This window comes from Podarcis melisellensis (genome assembly GCF_964234715.1).
Source record: "Podarcis melisellensis genome assembly, chromosome: 11".
Lineage (NCBI taxonomy): Eukaryota > Metazoa > Chordata > Lepidosauria > Squamata > Lacertidae > Podarcis > Podarcis melisellensis.
In genome coordinates, this window is record NC_138543.1 from 61822919 (window position 1) to 61839703 (window position 16785).

General features: G+C 47.4%; 1 protein-coding gene across 2 annotated transcripts in view; it reads left to right on the plus strand.

Annotated features, from left to right (window-relative positions):
- Window positions 1-16785, plus strand: part of CNTFR (ciliary neurotrophic factor receptor) — a 430483-nt gene that overhangs the window by 277870 nt on the left and 135828 nt on the right. For both annotated transcript variants that reach the window (XM_081929951.1, XM_081929952.1), the window contains one exon: window positions 12311-12541. In XM_081929951.1, coding sequence (XP_081786077.1) covers window positions 12311-12541 — 231 coding nt within the window. The remainder of the gene's footprint in view (window positions 1-12310; window positions 12542-16785) is intronic.

Consider the following 16785-nt stretch of genomic DNA (forward strand, 5'->3'; position numbering starts at 1 on the left):
CCAGCAGCATAATTTTATATGGTCGGTCAGTAGCCTCTCGCATGTGCAGTGGTTGTCTTGCATCCTCAGTGGCGTCTGTGGGAGAAATGTCACTTTAGGGGGGCTTCTCTCCCTCCCTGGAGGCTGAGAATCATGCAAGGTCATTAGAGGACCTGCCCTGTGTCCCTCTCTCCTTGAAACTCCTGCCCAGCCTTCTTCCGAAGAAAGACAACCGCCGACAGGACCACGGAGGTAAATAGAAATCGAGCTGCTGGCTGTCTCGCAGTGATTAAGTGGAAGTCCGTTAGCACTCATCTGTTATCTCTTAATTAAAGTTCCTTGCTAATTATTTTCCCCTGTCAGGAGAGCAGGGCTGCTGACTCTGGAGATTTCGGCAAACAAACGGAGGCTTTGCTCACCACCATTCTTCATTAACGAACAAATTAAACCTGGAATGGCTCATATCTCTGGCTTCACTGACACCATTTCATCACACCTGTTTCCCCCTCAAAGAAGAAGCGAATCCTTTCAAATCAAGGCCGCAGCAACAGTTGCTGTTTCCACAAGGCCCAGCCTTCTCCCTCAAAGGGTACTTTGTGATGCTAAATAATGGACACAGAAGCGGATGAAAAATGGGCTGACAAACTGAGATTCCTGCATTGCAGAGGGTTGGGCTGGGTGACCCCTGGGTTCCTTTCCAGCGCTACAATTCTATGATTTTTTTGATAAACAAATGCATGGCATTCCTTTAGGGTTGTCACATTTCCTCAGGTTGAATTCCCACAAATTCAGAATATTGCTTTGACAATTCTAATGGGAGCATAAGGACATAAGCAGAGCCTGTGCTGGATCAGGCCCGTGGCCCGTCTATTCCAGCCTCCTGTTTTCACAGCAGCCAAGCAGATGCCGCAATGGGAAACCCCCGAGCAGGATCCGACCACAAGAGAGCCCTCTCTCACCCTGCCATTTCCAGAAACTAGGATTCAGAAGCACAACTGCCTCCAAACTGGTATTTATCCATTCTGGTAGTGTTATCAAAACCAGAGGTGCGCTCATCGCATCAGTCACACACTCAACCCCGCTTTTTGTTTAAGCCATGAAAAAATTTCAGCGTGAGTGATCTGTGTTTTTATGCTTTCAGTGTTAAAACCAAATCGCTTCCTGGGATTGCACCCCTATCACGAACACTTCAAATCACATGATGTGGCACAAACAAGCATGGTTAAACACCCGGGCATAAGAATTTTTTCTTTTGCGTTCTTAAGTCTTTTGCATCCTACACGCAACAAAAGTATATGGATGCAGTTAGGGATTTGTCAAATTGATCGACATTTCAAAGAACCTGTGATCCCTGCTTCTTCATAGGTTAACCTGTAACAAATTCCTCTGGAAGGAGTGATTGTTAAGAGAGAATTATCATGAAAAGGCTTGGAAGGGAAATCATCTATGTGAAAGCATCGTTGGTCGTAAGATAAAAGTGAAAAGTGGCCAATTAAGTTTTTTGGATTCTGAAATGCAGGACCTCCAAAATTCAGAGCTTTAAAATCTTAGGGAAATGGTTCGGAACTCAAACATGAAACACCAAATGTTCTTTTTCTTACTGAAATCCTGCATATTCCTCTTTGTTCTGAAGGGATTTCAAATGCAAATACATTTTTTTGAAAAGATCTGCACAGGTCTAAGTAGCTGGAAAATTGGACACCTGCATTATTACCTGTTTCACTGCTCAGCCATTTTTATTTCACAAAGGTGTTTTGTTTTCTCCTAGTGCCTGTTTTGTAAGATTGCGTTAGCAACATTGATGATAGTATTGTTCCTGTAGCATGTTCTGCATACCTTCCTCAGCTTTAGGGGGAAAAGGAAGAAAAGATCGGACCCTGTCCCAGAGGGTTTGCAAATCTAAAATACGGAATTGGGGAGAGAAAGAGAGAAAGCAGAAGGTTCCAGGTTATCCACACTTGACAGTATCTCCAGGTCGGGCTGAGAGAGCCCCTCACCCAAAACCCAGGCAATCTGCTGCCAGCCAGTGTAGGGAAAACTCGGCCAATGGTCTGACTCAGTGCCAGGTGTTTCTGTGTTCCTAGAGGAGAAAGGATGGGCGAGAGAGCAAAGGCTGCAAGGAACAAAACCAAATGCAAAACCTCAGGCTCTGAGATGAGCTTTAAAGGCTAGAAGGCCAGACACCTGCAAGAATCACATCTCCAAGCAGAACAGCATCAAATTTAAAAGCCGCAGCTCGGTTCGAAGGCCATTGAGCCTCCGAAGATTTGCTTTGTGTGTCCCTTTTGGCAATCTAAATTAAAAAAATAAAAATTATCCAGAAGCACCTTGGAGACCGACTAAGTTTGTTCTGGGTATAAGCTTTTGTGTGCATGCACACTTCTTCAGATACCCCAAAGCATGCACAAGAAGGCTTATACCCAGAACAAACTTAGTCGGTCTCTAAGGTGCTACTGCAGATGGTGACAGCAGTCACGAAATTAAAAGATGCCTGCTTTTGGGGCGAAAAGCTATGACAAACCTACACAGCATCTTAAAAAGCGGAGACATCACCTTGCCAACAAAGGTCTGTATAGTTAAAGCTATGGTTTTCCCAGTAGTGATGTATGGAAGTAAGAGCTGGACCATAAAGAAGGCTGATCGCCGAAGAATGGATGCTTTTGAATTCTGGTGCTGGAGGAGACTCTTGAGAGTCCCATGGACTGCAAGAAGATCCAACCGATCCATTCTTAAGGAAATCAGCCCCGAGTGCTCACTGGAAGGACAGATCGTGAAGCTGAGGCTCCAAGACTTTGGCCACCTCATGAGAAGAGAAGACTCCCTGGAAAAGACCCTGGTGCTGGGAAAGATGGAGGACGCAAGGAGAAGGGGACGACAGAGGACGAGATGGTGGGACAGTGTTCTCGAAGCTACCAGCATGAGTTTGACCAAACTGCGGGAGGCAGTGGAAGACAGGAGTGCCTGGCGTGCTCTGGTCCAGGGGGTCATGAAGAGTCGGACACGACTAAATGACCAAACAACAATAACAAGGTGCTATTGGATAATTTTTTAGTTTTTTAATAAAAATTGACTGGGTCAGACCAACACGTGTACCTACCCGAACCTTTTGGCAATCGTAATCTGGAAGAGTGCCAATGTTTCCTTACGAGACCTGCTGTCTTGATTCTAATTCGGAGCAGGGACATTCTGGGTCACCAAGGGGACTCCGGGGGTGCAGGTGGGTGTGCCTCACTCTCTCCCTGCCCCCCCCATTCTCGCTCTGTTTCCAATCACTGCTGGGCCTGTACCCATCACAGGCGATATCTGCCGCCGACAACACCTGCCAGTTAAACGTCTGCGGTTGTGGAATCTGCAAATTCCGCCTGATCAGCCTTTAGAAGCCAGTCGAGTCAAAAGCCTTTCATCTCCTGCAGGAACAGCACAAGGGAAGTGACAAAGGATATCACAGCAGACGGGGGCAGAGGAATGGCTGATCAAAGAAAACCTTGCCTTGGGAGATGTCTGCCACGGTCTCTTGTCATGTTAGGTTGCGTGCGTGCGTGGGTTTTACCTGCCATTATCTCCTTTTAGTTTTTGTTTTGTTTTATCACTGCAAGAAAAACGATCAGCTACATACAAAACGGCAAGCCTTTTCCACAATGGGCTCCGGAAGAGATCCGGGCGTATTTTCTTTTATTTTTATTGCAACTAAGATAAGCAGCAACCTGTAACGTGTTTGATCCTGGAGTTTCGAAAAGAAGGGTGCAGCCAAGGAGCACACCAGATTATTTTCTGCATCTGCAGTCTCGACTTGGACCTTCTCAGTCTGCAAGGCCTGCTGAGATATTTGGGGCGATTCTTTGGATCAGTCCCTGCCATATTTGTTAAATGGGACTAATTTAGCCAGCTAGCCCTGGTGACCATCTAATGTTTATTGGATGGATTTTCTCCTTAAATAGATTTTTGAATCCTAAATTTATTGTTATTCGTGTTTTATACAGTGATACCTCAGGTTACAGACGCTTCAGGTTACAGACTCTGCTAACCCAGAAATAGTACCTCGAGTTAAGAACTTTGCTTCAGGGTGAGAACAGAAACTGTGTGGCAGTGGCAGCGGGAAGACCCCATTAGCTAAAGTGGTACCTCAGGTTAAGAACAGTTTCAGGATAAGAACGCACCTCCAGAACGAATTAAGTTCTTAACCCGAGGTACCACTGTGTTGTATTTTATGCTGTTTTTCGTTGCATCAATTAAGTGTTTTAAATTTGTTGTTAGCTGCCCTGAGCCTGGTTTTTTGAACCGGAAAGGGCGGGGTATCAATAAAAATTTATTATTATTGTTTATTATTTCCTGGTTATGCCATGGCTGCTTTGCTGTCCCTGACATCCAGCTGCCAGCCCTCTCCAAGGCAGGGAGGGCTGACATGGGAGGTTCTTGGGGCTTGAAATTTGCAGGTTGCACATAGTCCCTCTGCTAGCCACGCCCTGGGATGTTGTTGCTAGGAGTGGCCCTGGCAGGGTTGTTGCTGGAGTGACGGGATCTGCCACCTGGACACTGGAATTGAAGATGGATAGACCATCGCATTCCCCACTCTCCCCATTAGGCAATTGTAGATTGCACAAGAGGGTTGCCTGACTAGGACTTGAAGCCCCTCTGCCGATTTTTATCTACCTTATAATAAGGTTACCAGATTTTTTTTCAATGAATCCAGGGACACTTTAAATAAATAAATACTACCCATTTAGGACATTGATGCTGCAGCGATGGCTGTGGCAGAGGGACGGCCACCACCTTGACCTCAACCACCATGTTTCCCCTTCCTCTGAGGTTTCTATCTCCTTTCTCCATGAGCCTGGGCAGCCCCTGAGTTTTTGGTTCTTCAGTGGTGGTGGTGGGGAAGTGGTGCACGGTGGGTCAGGCATGGAAGGCGGAGAAGGAGGGCCGAGAACAGCGGTGGCGGAGAGGCTCAGGCAGCATGATTGCCTCCCTTCCCATCAGAGTAGCCCCAATCCCATTCCTACTTGTGTGCAAGCAGGAGGGGGCGGGGATCTCTCAGCTGGGAAGCGAGGCTTCCCATTGCCTAACTGAGAGATCCCTGCCCCCTCCTGCTTCCACGCAAGTTCCATTAGGCAGCATGAAGCCTCCCTTCACAGCTGAGAGATCCCTGCCCCCTCCTGCTTGCACGCAAGTAGGAGTTGGGAGGCTGCTCCGATAGGCAGCATGAAGCCTCCCTTCCCAGCTGAGTTGCTGGGGTCAGGGAAGGTGGAGGCAGCCCAGAAGCTGCATCTTAGAGCCCCTGCACCACCATCATATGGGGACTTCTGAGCAGCTCCTGAAGCCAGCCAGAGCCAACTGCTCCGGGCTGCTGAGACTGCCGCCACTGCGTTTCCCGGGTACATTAGATGAAATCCAGGGACATTCCGGGGATGGAATTTATCCAGAAACCTATTTGCAAATCCGGGGACTGTCCCCCGGAAATAGGGTTGTCTGGTAACCCTTCCTTATAACCCCATGAGAGGAGAGAATAAGGGGCAGGCACTCCTGGTCTTGCCTTGAGCCAATCATGAGCTGGTTGGAAATGGCGAAAGAGCATGGGAAGAGTGTCTTTCAGCACCGCATAACCAGAGCTGGCCTCCACGCATCTGGAAACAGTGAATCTAAAAACTGTAGAGTTGCAAGGGCCCCTTCTGATTACAATTACATCTCTGCTTGAAATCCTGGAGAACAGCTGTCGGTCAGCATGAGCAGTACTGAGCTAGATGGTCTTCCATGGTCTGTCTCAGGAGAAGGTTTTCTTCCTATTCTGCTAGGCCTTCAGGGGGCTGGTGTGAGTCTTGAGTCCCTTCCGATTCTTGGCGTCTTGCAAGAGTTAAAATCTAAATCGGCTCCACTTACCTGTGATGAGGAGTTGTGGTGGACCACGTGGCCACCACCTCACCTCCGGGGGCGGGGGACAATGCCCCCGTTGCCCGGGGGATCCTGGATGCGTCAGCGCCAGCCGGCCAATCCGGTGGTTGGGGGGCGTGGCCGGGAACAATTTAAATAGTGGCGTGAACCTAATTTTTAGGTTTTCTTCTTCATTGGCCTTGCTATGGACCTCGGTTGGTCACCGTTGAGGGGCCTGGCAGGAATTTTTCGACTTGGCAAAATTGGCATGGGGCCATTTGGTTTTCGCCTACCTCGTAGCAAATGTCACAACTTTGCAAGGTTTTGCGGTTAGGCATTGTTTGACCTTAAGATGGGGGAGGGGAAGTGTGGCCATCACCTGCCCATCCAAGCTTAAGGGTATTGCGTTAAAGGAATCCGGGGGTGTGGATCTTGTCTGAAGCCCGGGGTGGGGCTAGGGCCATGACATGACCCCCACGGGAACACCAGGGGGAGCTCGAGTTGGTCTGCGTTGATGGGGCTCCCTCTTCCAGTGGTTGACCCTTACCGGACTCCCTGCGCAATGGGCAGGAGTCAGATATAGTCGGGTCCATTCAATGCCTAAGCCAATACCACTCACAGTCTGCAATCATTAAAGTTGTGGTCAAAATTTGTCCAATAACATAAACTTAATATCTGTGTCCTGGTGTCTTATTCTTTACGAGGGGATAGTTGCGGGGTCTCAACACGCAACGGAGGATTCCATTGCCAAACTAGTCCGATAAGTTTCTTTGTGACCTTAGCTGGCCACTTCAATGCCCTGATCAGCATCCCCCAAAAGATGAGCCAGGTTACAAGAGCTTCAGCTAAGAGACGGGACCCTTCAGACTGAATAAAACCACATATCCTGAAGACTGTCTTCATTCCAAGGAAATTGAACCCACGCAAGCGCCAAAAGTCCCTGTGGTCTCTCACCACTTGGAGATTAAGGTGACGTGCAACGCTCTGTTCCTGTACTTTCCTTGGCCTCCCTAGGGGGGATTTCCACCCCAGGCCCAGAGGGGAGGGGGCTTATTTCCCTTGGCATCCTCACAGCTTGTTCGTTTTGTAAGCCGCAGGGTTTGGAGCCTGCGCTTTTCATCTGCCTGTCAATCTCTTTGCACACCTGTGACTCTGTAAATACAGCCTCCATTATGCATGCGGCAGCAGAAACATGCCAGCGAGATCTAATTAGGCAGCGTGCAGATTATCTGGTGAGTCTTCGCACTCGTACCTTTAGCACCCTCCTGCTCTTCCACAACGTGGGCACTTAGGAACGGCAGTTTTTGGTCATAAATTAAGGCAAGAATGTAATGAGCTGCATTAAGTGGACAGGGGAAAGTTTTGCTGCCTCTCTCCCAACACTAGAACTGAGAGGCATTCCGTGAAGCTGAATGTTGGGACATTTGGGATGGATAAGAGAAGGCCCTTCTTAATGCATTGCACAGTTAAACCAGGGAACTCCCTGCCATGGGGATGGCCATCAACCTAGACAGCTTTAAAAGAGGATTATTCCATATTTAAAGGGACGCGGGTGGCGCTGTGGGTTAAACCACAGAGCCTAGGGCTTGCCAATCAGAAGATCGGCGGTTCGAATCCCTGCGACAGGGCGAGCTCCCATTTCTCGGTCCCTGCTTCTGCCAACCTAGCAGTTCGAAAGCATGTCAAAGTGCAAGTAGATAAATAGGTACCACTCTGGCGGGAAGGTAAACAGCCTTTCCGTGCGCTGGTCTGGTTTGCCAGAAGTGGCTTAGTCCTGCTGGCCACATGACCCGGAAGCTGTACGCCGGCTCCCTCGGCCAGTAAAGCGAGATGAGCGCCGCAACCCCAGAGTTGGTCACGACTGGACCTAATGCTCAGGGGTCCCTTTACCTTTATTCCATATTTAACTGGAAATGCAAGGGATTTGAACTCAGAACCTTCTGCATCAAAATAAGGTCCTTGATCAGCAGAGTTGTGGTCCCTCCCCTGTTAGTTGCCTAAATTCTAAAAAATGGGTGCAAACCATCGTTTCTCCCTTCTGCAGTCTGGTGATCTGGCGAACTTTCAAAATATATACTAAATTTGAGTGTTGATGCTGGTGAAATAGGGGGATGCTTTAGTCGAGATTCCTACATTGCAGGGGGTTGGACTGGATGACCTTTGGGGTCCCTCCCAATTCTATGATTCTATGGAGCACATTGCAATAATTGGCAGGTGCAGAAGGGATCCAGCCCCCCTTTCCTGCATTCATCTCTGTGAAGGTGCGGTTGAGGCCCTGAGGTTGCCAAGGTCCTCTAGCAGGAAGGGCTGAGTTCAGGTTGAGCTGCATGTCAAGTCAAAAGCCTGTGCCTGTTTGCGCCGGATCTCCCCTTCTGTTGCAGCCGGGCCCTTTCCTCCCATCTCCTGTCTCTTCAGAGCTCCTCTGGAGTGGAAAGGCATTGAGGTTCCCCAGCTGGAGCAAAGAACCGCAAATTGGCAGCAGCTCCAGCAAAGGATACAGATTTATTAGTTGTGCAGATAAACAGGCAGAAATCAGGGCAGAGTCAACACAGCTTTCGTCGAGAGAGAGGTCACGCCTCGCCAGTGTGGAGGAATTTGGTTGCGAGTCCCCAAAAGCACACAGAGAAGGGGTTATTCAGAGGTGATAATCTACATACCCGGACATCTGTGCAGTTTCATAGGACCGGGCGGTTGTTGGGTTTCAAAGGAGACAGCGGCTCAACTGGTCTATCACAAAGCAAACCGCCCAGAACCCAAATGGCCAGGCTTTAGGTGGGTTTATGAAGTCCAATGATTGCTTTGCTTGCTTATCCAAGCAAGTTTTTTGGTTTTTTTAAAAGTGCTTAAATGTATGTGCTCCTAGAATCCTGGCTTAGTGAGTGTCACTTTCAGCCACAAAATCAGGAATGTGCAGAGCTGCCCTGGGAGAAAGGATTTGCACCATGTGGCGCACCGGTGCAACAGTTCCCAGACACAGGTGGGCAGAACATCTCCTTTGCATGCAGGAGGTCCCATGTTAATAGGGCTTAGGATCCCCCTTACCTGAGAGCCCTAGAGGCCCACGGCCAGGTGGTGCTGAGCACACTGAGTTAACTGGACCAATGGTCGGACTCTGTATGATGAGTCTTCCCTTTTTCCCGTGGCTTAAATGAAAAGCTGTAGATCAGGATGCAGAAGGTCGCTCTCCCAGTAGAGCTGGGAATGAGACCCCCTGTCTGAAAGCTGGAGGGCCACTTCCAGTCAGCACAGGTGACACTGAGTTAAACGAACCGGTAGTCTGACTTGGTATAAGGAAGCTCGTTCCAGTGGCATCTGCGACTTACTTGGGAATCACTGTTTATTTTTTAAAAAAGGTAAAGGACCCCTGGACAGTTAAGTCCAGTCAACGGCGACAATGGGGTTGCGGCATTCATCTTGTTTTCACGCTGAGGGAGTCAGTGTTTGTCCACAGACAGCTTTCCGGGTTATGTGGCCAGCAGGACTAAACCGCTACTGGCACACGGAGGACCATGACGAGTGCCAGAGCGCACAGAAATACCGTTTACCTTCCCGCCACAGTGGTACCTATTTATCTACTCACACTGGCATGCTTTCGAACTGCTAGGTTGGCAGGAGCTGGGACAAAGCAACGGGAGTTCACCCCGCCGCAGGGATTTGAACCACCAACCTTCCGATTGGCAAGCCCAAGAGGCTCAGTGGTTTAGATCACAGCACACCTGTTTATAGTCACATAGTAGTTTATAGTCAGGCAGTGAATGAGAATGTTTGGCTGCCCCTTCCTCTGGGAGGAAAAACTCAGTTCAGATATGTTGTCATTATTATTATTAATTATTATTATTCCACTCTTCATCATAAGATCTTGTGGTGGTTCACATAATAAAATACAGGATAAAAACAAATAAATAAGTAAAACAAAACAGCAAAATAACACACCCCCTACAGACACATTTAAAAGGCTGTAGAATATTAATCAGCCCAAGGCCTGCTTGAAGAAGAACGATTTTGCCTGGCACCTAAAAATATATAATGAAGGCGCCAGGGGAGCCTCCTTGGGGAGAGTGTTCCAGAAACAGGGAGCCACTACAGAGAAGGACCATTCTCATGTTGCTGCCCTCCAGACCTCTCGAGGAGGCACATGAAGAAGAGTTATGCTTCTGCCTCCACAGTTGGAGGCAGCGATGCTTCTGAATCCCATTTGCAGGGAACTGCCAGCGAGGAGAGAGTTTTTCTGCTCAAATCCCTGTTGCAGGTTTCCCTTTTGGGGCACCTGGTTGGCCACTGTGACGACAGGATGTCGGACAAGATGGGCCGTCGGCCTGATCCAGCGAGCTCTTCTTACATTCTTAAGACACACACAAAAATGATCCATTGCATCTTTGAACTTCTCCTGCCCCTCTTGTCAGTGGGGAAAGTTGATCTTTCCTGGCTGGCCGGCAGCTGGAGCAAAGGAAGCCGCTCAGCTGCCCAGGGTGCTCATTTAGCTAATGTTCTCCATCAGCACCGATGGAGGTTTAATGGGGATTTATTGTCCTTCGGAGTGCATGGTAGTTTGTGCATCTATTCGCCCCGCCGTTCCTGCAGCACCACAGAGGATGTTCCATCATCTCGTACGAAAGAACTCATGACAGCAGAACTAGTATGTGCAGAGTGAGGCGATGGGGTCAGTGGAGTCTCCGCTGGGGCACCCTGGCTTTCAGGCAGGCTCTGCTGTTGTGTTTCCTAGCTAGTAAATATTTCCCCTGCTGTTTTTTCAACTCAACTGATGATCCCTCTGAAGGAACGCTTTCCCTCTCTTTCACTGCAGACACAACAGGTCTTGTGGCACCTTCAAGACTCACATGCTTGTTGTTGACCTGTGCTGCAGTGTGTGGCCTTCTGTACCCAGGAGTGAAAGCTGTCATGTGCGCCGCTGCAGGAGGGGGTCAGCATCGGTCACGAGCAATTTAGCAAGAGTCAGGGCTGTCAGAAAAGGTTTCTCTCAGAGATGCCCATGCAGTCAATCCGGCAGGTGTGATTTCTGATGTGGACGCTGTCGCTCTGCTGATGACAAAACGCACCTTTGGTCCAAGTATCTTGCTATCTGAGCCACTGTTCCAGGATAATTATCCATGGCGAGATGTGCAAACTCTTTTGCAGTCCAACAACAGACCGTATTTTCCAGGGACAGACCCAGATTTTCAGAAGCCGTCCCAGTTTCTGATTTGATCCCAGAATATCCCACTTTTCCTTAGGACGTCCCTATTTTCATTGGAGAAATGTTGGAGGGTATGAAGTTACGTAACCCCCAAGCCAAATAGTTTAGTAACTATACAACCTTTAGAAGACATCTGAAAGCAGAGCTTTATAGGGAAGTTTCTTAATGTTTAATGTTTTATTATGATTTTATATCTGTTGGTAGCTGTCAGGAGTGACTGGGGCAAGCACAGTTAGATGGGCAAGGTATAAATAATAAAATTGTTGTTGTTGAATAGAACCAGTGGCGTAGCGTGGGTTGTCAGCACCTGGGGCAAGGCAAGTAATTTGCACCCCCTAACCCGTGGATTTGCGCCCCTAACCCTAACCCCCAGATGTTGCGCCCGGTGCGGCCGGCCCCCCCTGCACCCCCCACGCTACGCCACTGAATAGGACATCTTCTTCTTTGGTGATCCCTCATACCTTAGTAAGACTGACTTCCATAAACATGGTCTTAACAATGAGTCCATAAGGGACTGTGGAGGACAGTTCTGGACCCACGTGTCCTTCCACAGTGGGGACATTGGTTTCCGGGCAGGAGTTGATTACAGTGTGGATTTGCCAAGCGTGCCTTCCTCTTAGCATGTTTTTCCCCTTGCGTCCTGAGTTCAAGTGTCTTCAAAGCCCATGACACATTTGGGAAAGGCTGTTCTCCAATTGGAGCACTTGCAGGCCAGTGTTTCCCAGTTGTTGGTGTTTATACCACATTTTTAAAAATTTGCTTTGAGACAGTCTTTAGACCTCTTTTGTTGACCACCAGCATTACGCTTTCCATTTTTAAGTTCGGAGTAGAGTTGTTGCTTTGGAAGATGATAATCAGGCATCTGCACAACATGACCAGTCTAACAAAGTTGATGCTGAAGAATCATTGCTTCAACACTGGTGATCTTTGCTTCTTCCAGTACACTGGTATTAGTTCACCTGTCTTCCCAAGTGATGTGTAAAAATTTTCAGAGACACCATTGATGGAATCTTTTGAGAAGTTGGAGATGGTGTTTATAAGTGGTCCATGTTTCACAAGCGAACAGTAAAGTTGGTAGTACAACAGCTTTGTAAACAAGCATTTTGGTTTCCCTGCATATGTCCCGGTCCTCAAACACTCTGATTTCTTACAGATGTGGAGCAGGTATAAGGTGGCACCTGTAACTAGTGCCAGTTCTGCCTATGGAAGTGACTGAGTGGGAAAGACAAAGGGGCAGGTATGAATGAACATCTTCTCTTCTTTGAATCCCAGAATCCCACATTCACTATGCGCAGTTGGGGACCGACGTGACGCTACAGTGTGGGTCTGTGGACAGGGATGCCACGGTCACTTGGACGGCCAACAGCACCGACCTGGATGCATCCCATCTCAACGGCTCCCGTCTCGTCCTCCGGAACGTGGACCTCTCCCACAGCGGACAGTACTCCTGCTACGAGGGCTCCTCTTGGCATCTCAAGTACCGGGTCAACCTCAAAGTAGGAAGTGAGTAAATTGCGCCGGGAAGTTCGTCCTCTTGCTCCTCTCCACACCCCCTCCCCTTTGCGTTTTGTGCTTATGAAAACGCACCCTTGGGTTTTATTTATCCTTTCTTCATTCTGTTTGGTGTTTCCATCCTCCCTTTCTCTGAAAGAATATGCTCAGGGTGGCAAATAAAACGACAGCACTGTTTTAAAAAAGCAAGTAAGAAACCCGAAGAAGATTGGAAGAAATTTAAGATTTATCTACAGAAACATTGCGATTTAGTGGAATACTAAGAAGGATGCTTGGTTATAAATAATTGGCCATCACTAAATTGGATCAGAATTTGATGATAAGAGAGATTAAGAGAAACAAAAATTGTAGGAGAATTATTTTATTGTATTTAAATAAGTGGTTATAAAATTGAAAATAAGATGATAATTTGCTTGACAAAAACTTATTAATGATGTAAGTGGGAGCGGGGGATGTGAGGAAGTCTAAAGATGTTATGAAATCTTGTAAAAACAAAGTAACGCTGTTTATTATTTCTGTATCTCTTTTATTAAAAAACTTCAATAAATATTTATAAAAAAATAAAAAAATAAAAAAGCAAGTAAGAAACCAATAGCACAAGGGACTGGGGAAACCCAGCCAGATGGGTGAGATGTTGTTGTTGTTACAGTGGAACTTCTGCTTACTTGGGTAACGTAAACTTCGGGTATACTTTCAGTTTTCGCTGCTCGCGCATGCGCAGAAGCACTCTGCGCACTGTGCACATGCGCAGAAGCGGCACCTCCAGTTGCAGAAACCTCAGGGTCCGGCCGGAGCTCCGGAATGGATCCCATCTGCATATGGGATACTTGGTGTTAGTTGTGATCCTTTAGTTTGGCTCCTTTTTTCTTACCTTTTCTGGGCAGACTAACCAGTGCTAGAGGGAGATGGCTGGCTAGGTTCCCAAGGACAAGCACAAATACATATCAACAGTCAAAGTTAGCATGGAACCGTTTTACTCTGATCAGATCTGTGTTGCAAACCTTCTGTGTGGATAAGAATTGGAGTGCATGAAAGGAGAGAGCAAAGATTCTGTTCTGCAGTGACAGTGGGGAAGATATGGAAATGGGGAAGGGGGGTGGAGGCGCAACGCAGCAACTTATCTGCTCTCGAATTGGTGCCAGGAGGAGTGATCAAGCTTGAGCTTCGGATTGTATTTATTTCAGTATCTGAGCTGCGTCCTGGACAGTTGCTAGGCAGCAAGTGCAAAGAGCAAGGGTCTTCTCCTTAGCCCCTATCTTACCGGTGCATAGAATCATAGAATTGTAGAGTTGGAAGGGACCCCCAGAGATTCTCTAGCCCAACCCCCTGCAATGCAGGAATCTCAGCTAAAACATCCAAGACAGACGGCCATCCAGCCTCTGCTTAGAAACCTCTGAGGAAGGAGAGACCACAACCTTCCATAGGAAGTCTGTTTCGCTGTCAAACAGCCGTCAGAACATTGTTTCTGATGTTAAGTCAGAATCTCTTTTCTTGAAACTTGAAGCTGTGGGTTCGGGTCCTGCTCTCCGGAGCAGGAGGAAATAAACTTGTTGCCCCTTCCATGTGGCAGCCCTTGAGATATTTAAAGGTGTCTCTCATTTCTCCTCGCAGTCTCCTCTTTTCCTTTTTTTGGTTGGGGGGGAATTATTTTTATTGGTTTTAAAAACGTAAAATTATAACAATCCAAATACATATCCATATATAGCGGTTACTCGTGACTCCCCCCTCCCCCGCTCTGTGGGTCTTATTATCAACATTAAAAAATGCATAATATTCCATGATATATATTTTATATCAATTCATATTATCTATGGTATTTGTTACATTACAAGTGGAATTAAAATCCTCCTAATGTTTCCATCTGCTTTCAGGGGTCTCCTAGATAAATTATAAATTCTCCCCCTTGTTTTTTAAAGTTTTTGTCCTCTTGATCGCTGTGTTTTCCAGTCAGCTTTGCCATCTCAGCATAGTCCATCCGCTGGGTTTGTCTTCTTTGGGCTAATACCATCCAAGCAGCTCTTGTCCCGTACATAAGTCTTTTCTGATCTTTTGGGACGTTGGTACCTATATTTCCTAATAAAAATTCTGGTTTTTTAACAAAGGTTATTTTTTTTATAAAAAAAACATTTCATTATATATCATCTCCCAGAAAGCTTTTATTACCTTCCACATCCACCACATATGATAAAAGGTACCTTCTTCTTCTTAACATTTCCAGCAGGTATTTGTACTTGTTCTATAATTATTTTTTATTATTTGTACCCCAGCCACTCTGGGCGGCTTCCAACAAAGATTAAAAATACAAAAATGTCACACATTAAAAACTTCCCTAAACAGGGCTGCCTTCAGATGTCTTCTAAACGTCAGATAGTTGTTTATCTCCTAGACATCTGATGGGAGGGCATTCCACAGGACGGGCGCCACCACCGAAAAGGCCCTCTGCCTGGTTCCCTTGTTCTATACATTTTTCCTAACTTGCTAGGAGTCAAATACCACTGGTACATCAATTTTCATATAAGTTTCTTTCAGTGTACAACATGCCATGAATTTCAGGTCTGTTTCCCATAACCTCTCCCAATCTGCCATCTGAATCTTGTGTCCCAAATCCTTTGCCCAGTGTATCATTACCGATTTGACCTGGCACTCCCTGCACTGCAGCTTTTGAGCTAGAGGCAGAGGGTGGTGAGGGGTGGGTGTGGAGAATGAGGACACGATGCTGTGAGTGCGAATCTTGCTGGTTCCCATTAGGGTAGGGTTCACCTGCAGCTCTTCCCGAGGGGGGCAGGTGAGCTCCGTCCAAAGATTCTCAGCATCAGCTCACAGAAGGGTCTTCAGAACAGCAGCAGAACTCTTGGCGGTTGCCTTGCAATTAAAGATGCATGGCGCTAATCAGGTGAGGCGCTCTCAGGGCAATTAATTTAATTGGCAGGATTTTAATCTAACACTCTCCCGCCCCCGGTGCATGATTAACGGCACGGCACTGCGATGGTCGCTGCTCCTACGCAAAGTAGCTCCAGCATCTTTTGAGAACAAATGTCTGGAGGGGGCTAGGAAGACAGGCGGCATCTGGCCAATGGTCACCTCTGTCCGAGATGCATTTTGGTTATGTCGCACTCTGACTCAGTTTCCCGTAAGTTGAATGGGAGTCGGCGTAATCTGACTGGGAGAGCAAAGGCAACTCAGTGGCAGGACACCTGTTTGGCATGCAGAATGTCCCAGGTCCAGTCCCCACCATAAAAACATAAGATTGTGCTGGATCACATTGAATAAATATTTGAATAACTTGAATAAAATATTGGGGGGGTGGACCACGCTGCATTGTCAATCACAAGACCCACAAAATGCACCATTTGAATGGCAATGCCCAACAACTTTTTTGGGGGGGACAGCACCCTCAAACATTTCATGGGGGGGGGGCTGAAGGGACCTCAGCCCCTAGGAGTTGGCTCCTGTGCTCATTGTTGTTGCTGTTGTTGTTTAGTCGTATAGTCGTGTCCGACTCTTCGTGACCCCATGGACCAGAGCACGCCAGGCACTCCTGTCTTCCACTGCCTCCCGCAGTTTGGTCAGACTCATGTTTGTAGCTTCGAGAACACTGTCCAACCATCTCGTGCTCTGTCGTCCCCTTCTCCTTGTGCCCTCCATCTTTCCCAACATCAGGGTCTTTTCTAGGGAGTCTTCTCTTCTCATGAAGTGGCCAAAGTATTGGTGCCTCAGCTTCAGGATCTGTCTTTCCAGATAGGTTTGATCTTCTTGCAGTCCATGGGACTCTCAAGAGTCTCCTCCAGCACCATAACTCAAAAGCATCCATTCTTCGGTGATCAGCCTTCTTTATGGTCCAGCTCTCACTTCCATACATCCCTACTGGGAAAACTAGAGCTTGAACTCTACAGACCTTTGTTGGCGAGGTGATGTCTCTGCTTTTTAAGATGCTGTCTAGGTTTGTCATTGCTTTTCTTCCAAGAAGCAGGTGTCTTTTAATTTTGTGACTGCTATCACCATCCGCAGTGATCATGGAGCCCAAGAAAGTAAAATCTCTCACTGCCTCCATTTCTTCCCCTTCTATTTGCCAGGAGGTGATGGGCCCAGTGGCCATGATCTTAGTTTTTTTGCTGTTGAGCTTCAAACAATATTTTGCGCTCTTTCACCCTCTCATTAAAAGGTTCTTTAATTCCTCCTCACTTTCTGCCATCAAGGTTGTGTCCTCTGCATATCTGTGGTTGTTGATATTTCTT